Genomic DNA, 8194 nt, shown 5'->3' on the forward strand with positions numbered 1-8194 from the left:
CCTCGTTAGGGTGGATGATGACTGTGGTGCCTCAGCTTGTCCCTTCTCACTGTGAGCCTTCTTCCTGTGATTTGATGAACAATCTCTATATGCTCCAGCGAGAGTATCTTATTGACAGTGTAATAATCATCAGTTTGTGGGCCTGTCTCCAACTGTTGGTAGATCAGTTTCACTTTGTCTCCTTCTGAGAATTCCTCAGTTGGTATTCTTTTGTTTCTCCATCCTCTTGGACCCTTTTTCTTGCTCTTCTTTCCTTTCTTTGGTGGCCCTTTTGTCTTGACAGCAGGCTTTATATCAGGGTCCTTTTTTTAGTGATCAACTTCTCAATCTCTTCCTGCCTTCTCTTCTCAGTCTTTACATCTTCATCCCCCTTTTGTTCTTCTCCACTATTTGTCTTTTGCTTCAAAGGTGAGATGATGAGTGCCTCTTTGGGTTTTTCCTTCCAATGCAAGTATTCTTTTTCAACTCTCATGCAGCTTTTCTCTTCAGCAGTGTGCTGGATTTCCTTAAAGACATTTAGAGTGATCTTCTCATCATGTGCTCTCATAGTCATTTCTCCCTTTTCCACATCGATGATGGCTCTTGCTGTGGCCAGGAAAGGTCTTTCCAATATGATGGAATCACCTTCCTCTTCATCTAGATCTAAGATCATAAATTCTGCTGGAAATATGAACTTATTCATCTTGACCAAAAGGTTCTCAACCACTCCATTAGGGATTACCATTAATCTGTCAGCAAGTTGTAAGGTCATCCTCACATGTTTCACTTCTTCTATGGACAGTTTTCTCATCATGGATAAGGGCATCAGATTGATGCTTGATCCTAGATCACACAATGCCTTATCAATGATTATATTGCCAATGGTGCTAGGCAAAAAGAAGCTCCCAGGGTCTTTGAGTTTTGGTGGGAGGCCTTTTTGAATCACTGCACTGCACTCTTGTGTTAAGATCACTATTTCCTTCTCATTCCAACTTCTTTTTATGTTGATGAGCTCCTTGAGGAATTTAGCATATAGAGGCATCTGCTCCAATGCTTCAGCAAGAGGGATATTAATTTACAGCTTCATAAAAACTTCCAGAAATTTAGGAAACTGTTGATCCTTGAGCTCTCTTTGCAGTCTCTGAGGGTATGGTAAAGGAGGGATGTAGTGTTTAACTTCCTTCCTTTGTTCTTGTGGAGACTCTATCATGATTTGTTTTCCCTTCTTTGAAGCTTGAGACTCTTCATCCTTCTTTCTGAGCTCTTCCTGGTCCTTCTCTTTGATTGTCACTTCTTCTTTGTTGTTAGCATTATCATCATTTGTTGGCTTCTTGTTAGCTTCTTTGTTATTCTCCAATGTCTTTCCACTCCTAAGTTGAATTTCTTTACATTCCTCCTTGGGGTTGGGAACAGTGTCACTTGGCAGAGCATTGGTTGGTCTTTCGGCTACTGTTTTCTTGGACAATTGTCCAATTTGTCTTTCCAAATTCCTTAATGAAGCTTCATGGTTCTTATTGGCCAATTCTTGATGCTTGATCATTTTCTCCATCATCGTCTCCAAGTTGGAGATTCTTTGGGATTCTTGGGGCTGTTGTGGTTGAGTGTGGGATGTAGATGGTGAATGAAAATTATTTTGGTTAGTTGATGGGTTATTGGGTGGATAGAAGTTGGGTTGTGGTTGATTGTTTTGTGGTTTTCTGTATGGATTTTGGTTAGTGTTTTGATGGTTTTGGTGGTTTGTGTTGCGAAAGTTATTTTGGTTAGAGTTTCTTTGCCAAGGTTGCTGGTTCTGGTTCTCTTCCCATTTCAGATTGGGGTGGTTTCTCCAAGATGAGTTCTAAGTGTCTCCATGGAAATCATTTGGTCTAAGACCTTGATTGTGCATGTACTGCACTTGTTCAGGCTGCTGTTCTTCATAGTTTTCCTCCTGCTGTCCCCACACCACTAGTGGTTGGTTAGTTGTACTCACTGCTGCAAATTGTAATCCATCCATCCTCTTTGTCATCATTTTAATTTGCTGTTGAATCTGCTGGTGCATGAGTTTGTTCTGAGCTAATATTGTATCAACTCCTTCAAGCTCAAATACACCTTTCTTTGGAGCTTTTTGCCTTTCAGAAGAGTAGAAATACTCATTGTTAGCCACCATGTCTATAAGATCATGTGCCTCTTGAGCAGTTTTCATCATTTGCAAGGATCCTCCTGAAGAATAATCCAAAGCTTTCCTTGAAGGTAATGACAAGCCTTCATAGAAATTTTGCAACTCCACCCATTCACAGAACATTCCTTCTGGACACCTTCTGATCAAAGCTTTATACCTCTCCCATGCTTCATACAATGATTCTCCTTTCTAACTGCCTAAAGGTTTTCACATCAGTTTTTAGCTTAATGACTCTCTGGGGTGGATAGAATTTGGCTAGAAATTTGCTAACCAAATCATCCCAATTGGTGATGCTTTCTTTAGGGAAGGTTTCTAACCAATGTGAGGCTTTGTCTCTCAGTAAAAATGAGAATAACAAGAGTTTGTAGATGTCAGGGTGGACTCCATTGGTTTTGACAGTGTCACAAATTCTCAAAAACACAGAGAGGTGTTGGTTTGGATCTTCAGCAGCACTTCCTCCATATTGACAATTGTTCTAAACCAAGGTAATCAATTGAGGCTTGAGTTTGAAGTTATTAGCATGGACATTGGGGGTTAGGATGCTTCTCCCACAATTCCTTGGGTTGGGGATAGTGTAAGAGGCTAAAACTCTTCTCTGAGGCTGGCCATTGTTGTTAGCCACATCCTCAGGTGGATTTGGGATGTTACCCTCCATCTCTTGATCCTCTTCTTCTGATTCTTCTTCTCTTACAACTTCTTTTCCTCTTGCCTCTCTTCTTCTTCTTAAAAGTGTTCTCTCTGGTTCAGAATCAAAAGAGGTGGATGCACCTCTTCTTCCTCCTGGCATACAACACAAACAAAAATAGAAACAAAAACAAAGTACTCTACTGCTAGAGTGTGGTTAAGGTTAGTTGAAACAAAATCTCAAATAGTTAAAATGCTTAACAAAAACAAAGAAAAAGTGCTTAATCTAAATTATCACCTACTTGATCATTGTCAATCTAAATCAATCCCCGGCAACGGCGCCAAAAACTTGATGAGGGAAAATTGATTCCACACAAACTCACCGGCAAGTGTACCGGGTCGCATCAAGTAGTAGTAACTCACAAGAGTGAGGTCGATCCCACAGGGATTGATGGATTGAGCAAATTTAGTGTGGTGATGAATTTAGTTAAGCGAATATTTGATAATTTTGGTGAAATTCAATTTACAAGAACTAGATTGCAAGTAAACTAAAGTGCAGAATGAAAATTTGCAGGATCTTAAAGTGCAGAAGAGGTAAATTTGCAGAAACTTAAAGTGTAAGAAATTAAAAGAGCTGAAACTTAAATTGCAAGAAAAGTAAATAATTGAAATTTAAAGTGCAAGTAATGTAAATTGCTGAATCTAAATTGCTGGAAAACTTAAATTGCATGAATAGTAAAGGGATTTGGGTGTTGGGAATCAAAATAGAACTGGAAAAAATAAATTGCAGTAAACTATAGAATGCTCAGATGAAGAAATTCATAAAATAGATCAGTTAGGACTTTAGTACCGAAACAGAAATGGAAACAGAAGAGTCAAAGCAGAATGAAAGCTTAGATTAATTCTAAAATCTGAAAAAGAAATTGACAATTGCAAAAGAATAACAAAAACAGAAAGAAAATTTATATCTCAGTAGCTCTCTTAACAAAACAGAAAACAGAAAATTGCAAATGAAATAAAAGTGGAAGGGAAACTAAGATCAGATCTCCAATTCTTCAAAATACAAAAAGGAAAAGTAAAAGATAACTTCAAATTGAAGGAATTCAGAAGAATTTTCCAATCCAAGTTCTCAGATCCAAGACAGAAAATAAAAAGATTGCAGAAGAGAGAAAACAAAAACAGAAAGGAAAAATTCAGATCTGATCTACTATTCCCCAAATTCTAAAATTCTAAATTGAAAACTAAAAGAGAGCTGCTAAATGAAATCAAATTCCTATCTATTTATACACTTTCCAATTGTGGCATCCAGTACTTGAAGTGGGCTTTTTTTGGCCATATATGAAGTGGATCAGAATGGCCATTTGTTGCAGCTCCCAGTGGAACGTTGCATTCTCTAAGTGACTACAGCGTTCATTCGTCCACGCGTGTGCGTCTCTAACGCGTGCACGTCCTTTTTCGCATTTTGCTCATCGACGCGTGTGCCTCATGTAGTCATGTACGCGTGCACGTCACTATCAGTCTTCAGCTCCAAACATGCTCGCACACCCCTTTCACGCGTATGCGTCGTTGATAGCGTTAACTTAGTGAGCGCTACGTTGGCTTAGTGAGCGCTACCCATGCGTGTGCATCCTCCACGCATGCGCGTGGCTGGCAAATACCAATTCCATGCTTCAGCGCCAGCCACACATGAGCGTGCTTTGTCCCAGGTGCTCCATCGACGCGTGCGCATCAATTCCAGAATTTTGCCTCCAACTTTAAATCTTGCCCGAAAACTTTGGCTTGCTGAACGTAGCGCTCTCTTTGGAAACGAGCGCCAAACACTTCCACGCGTACGCGTCATGCACGCGTACGCGTGGGTCTTAGCAGAGTGCCCCTGACGCGTAAGCATCCCCTGCGCGTGCACGTTGCTTATTGAGCGTGGCGTTCTTTGTTTGAATGCTACGTTATTCTTCATTGCTTCTCCATTTCTTCATTTTCTCAGCTAAAATCAACCAAACAAGCAATTAAAGTCTCACCAAAATCATGAGAATTTGCATCATTCATAATAATCACTTAATTCTTGCATAAATCTCATGGTTTTGTATAAAATAAATGATGTTTAATTGAATCACAATAATCATGAAATTCCACTCCAACCACTTACTTATTGTACAAGAAAGTGCATAAAACCTAATGAAACAAATAAAAAATACTTGTGAAACTAGCATAAGATGACTTGTCATCAGAAAGGAACTAGTTTCTTCCCCAAATGACGCTTCAGACTCAACCTCGGATAAGACTGGTGAATTGGGCGAAACCCCTTCACCACCCTCGGAGGCTAACCGACACCAAGCTCGCCTAATACGTGAAATTGTCTTTTCAATCTCAGGATCGAATGCGGCTAGGCTCAGATCCGGTAATGAACGCGTCATTCAATGCAAGAAACATAGAGCTCATGGTAATAAAATATACTAAGAAAAATAAATAATAATTACTACTAATAAATGAAAAACACACTAAGAAAAATAAAAAAATGCAATTATGTAAATATAAAAATATTTACACCAACCAATAATTTAGCACACATATGCAACTCCCCGGCAACGGCGCCAAAAATTGATGGGTGGAAAAATGCCGATTAAGAAATTCTGATAAAAGTAGTGTTGCAAGTACAGTCTTAACCGACGTTTTTCCCACTATCAATTTAAATTATGTCACAATTAAAAATAAATAACTGGGAGTAGAATCTTGGGTCGTTTCCCAAAGAGTTGACACAATGATGCAAATTATTGATCAGGATTTTTCTGGATATTTTTGAGGTTGAGAATGGATAAATAAATAACTAGAAATTACACAATGAGAAATTAACAAGAGATGTCATGTATTTGAATTAAAAGGCCTTGGTTAGGGGAGATAATTGGGGATTCTATCCTTGTTGCCTTTCCCAAGTATAATCATAAAGGTTCATTGCTCCCACTTATTTATCCTCTAATAACTGAGGGAAAGTCAAGTGGCTTCACTAGCTCTAGCTCACAAGTCCTAGTGACTTCATAGGGAAGGACTAGAGTTGGTGAGAAGTGAGCTAGCTAGCAATGTCCAATTAAGATTGATACTTGAGCTTCACAACTCAAAGGATCCCAATTAATCAACCCCTAAGCCAAGTTGAGAGCTTTAAGTCATTAACATGAATGCCATTTTTAAAAAAATATAATAAGAATAAATAAAAGACTTGGTAATTCTGAAAATTTAATTAAATCAAAATTTGCACGAACAATGATTAACCAAAATCAAACACGTACTAGAATTAAATATAAAAATAATTCATTGCATTAATAAATTCGAAAATAACAAAATCCAAACATGAATTCAAAGTAACTAAATGGAAAAACAAAAGAAGTACAAGTGATGGAGAAGCAAACTATAAGGATGATGACTTCAATTGAAGGTAGTAGCAGCTCTCTCTAAATCCAATTCAAAATCAAAACTAAGAACTTCCAAACCCTAGAGAAAAATAGGTGTTTCTCTCTCTAGAATTCAAAACTAAAACTAAAGTGAAAAATGAAGTGTAGTCAATTTCAGCTCCACCACTGGCTCTAGTCTGTGTTTTCGAGCTTGAAACTGGGTCCAAATCAGCTCAGAAATCGCCCCCAGCGAGTTCTGTTAAGTGCAGCACGTGACGCTCTGTCACGCGTACGCGTCGGCCACGCGTACGCGTCAATGAACTTCTGCGCTGGTCACGCGTACGCGTTAGTCACGCATATGCGTCACTGTAAGACGCTCCAAATCACGCGCACGCATTAGCCATGCGTGCGCGTTGCTCCTCGCTTCTTAGCTCTTTAGTTTCTTGTGTTCCTTCCACTTTAACATGCCTCATCTTCATCCTTTAAGCCATTCATGCCCTGTAAACCTGAGAACACTTCACAAATACATCACGGCATCGAATGGTAATAAAGAAGAAGAGGTAATGACCAAATCAGTACCCAAAAGATTCAAACGCTGACATTTTGGTACCTTACTATTGTTATTGACAAAATGGTCCTTAAAAGATTTTAAAATTTGACAAGCGTGCCCCTAAGCTCGCCGAAGCAAATTTCCGACAAGCATAATGCTGATGTGGCTACCGTGTTTTGGTGACTTGGCAAACTACCCCTAAAGTTCCCTCCCAACGCACACTCCCTCCCTTTCCCTCTCCCTCCCGGTCGCAGCCCCCATCCCCAACACACACTTCTCCCCTATCGCAGTTCCCGCCGCATCACAACTCCCTCCCCAACGTACACTTCCCCTTCCTCCTTCAATACTATCATTCACAACAACAACAACTTTACCATCAACAGCAACAACAACCTCCATCACTCTCCCTCTCTAACGCACACTACCTCTCCTTCCCTCAACTCCACCACTCGCAGTAACAATAGCCTTAATATCAACAGCAACAATAATCTCCACCACTCCCCCTTCTCCAACGCACACTCCCTTCTCCCTCCCTCAACACCACCATTCACAGCAATAACAACCTCAACATCAATAGAGTTGCCCCAAATCATGAATTGTCCCAAATTTTTAGGTTAAATTATCATTCAAAAAGATTAATCACAATAAAACTCAGAAAAAACAAACAAATTCATATACAATAATCAAAATAAAATAAAACTTAATACAGACACCACGAAAGCAAGAATAGAAGAAGAACACCAAAGGGGCACGACACGATGGAACCAAGATGGAATCCAAACAGAGGAGGAATGGCAGCGACTGGGGGCTAGCAGTAAGCAGATACAATCGGTGAAGGCGACAGCGGTGAAGGCGCACAGATAACGTAATGCCACGAAGGATACAGACGACACTGCTGGCGGACGCAGAAGACCCGACGTAAGATGGCGACAGCACGGTGTCGATGACACTGGCTCTGTAAGATTGAGAAGGTTGAGCTCCACTGCTATATTGGGGGAGAGTGAGTTGAAAGTATGAGACACTGTGTTGGGAAGGGGATTAGAATTCAAAGGGGGTAAGGGAAGGGGATTAGGGTTCAGAAAGGGGGATTTTGGATTGAGGAGGGGGGAAGTGCGTTGGGGATGGGGATTAGGGGTTAGGGAGGGGGAGGGAAGGATTAGGGTTGGGGAGGGGGGAGAGTGCATTCAGGAAGGGGAGGGGGAAGGAAAAGGAGCGTTGGGGAGGGGGAAGGAGATGGAGAAGTGTGTTGGAAAGGAAGAAAGGAAGAATTAGGGTGGGGGAGGGTTTTTGCCATGTCATTAAAACGTAGGGGCCATGTCAGCACTGTGCTTGTCGGAGATGTGCTCCGGCGAACTCGTGGATACGCTTGTCAAATTTTAAAATCTTTTAAGGACCATTTTGTCAATAACAATAGTGAGGTACCAAAATGTCAGCGTTTGAATCTTTCAGGTACTAATTTGGTCATTACCTCTAAAGAAGAATTAAAAATTAACAATTTTAAAG

At 40.3% G+C, this 8194-nt stretch overlaps 1 protein-coding gene across 1 annotated transcript; it reads right to left on the reverse strand.

Annotated features, from left to right (window-relative positions):
- Positions 290-1021, reverse strand: LOC107609798. The gene has a single exon (XM_016311831.1). The coding sequence runs from the start codon at positions 1019-1021 to the stop codon at positions 290-292; it is 732 nt and encodes a 243-aa protein (XP_016167317.1).

This window comes from Arachis ipaensis, chromosome B01 (assembly GCF_000816755.2).
Source record: "Arachis ipaensis cultivar K30076 chromosome B01, Araip1.1, whole genome shotgun sequence".
Taxonomy (NCBI): Eukaryota; Viridiplantae; Streptophyta; class Magnoliopsida; order Fabales; family Fabaceae; genus Arachis; species Arachis ipaensis.

Coding starts and splice junctions, on each gene's coding strand:
- LOC107609798 (XM_016311831.1), bottom strand. CDS start 1,021: ATGCCTCTATATGCTAAATTCCTCAAGGAGCTCATCAACATAAAAAGA.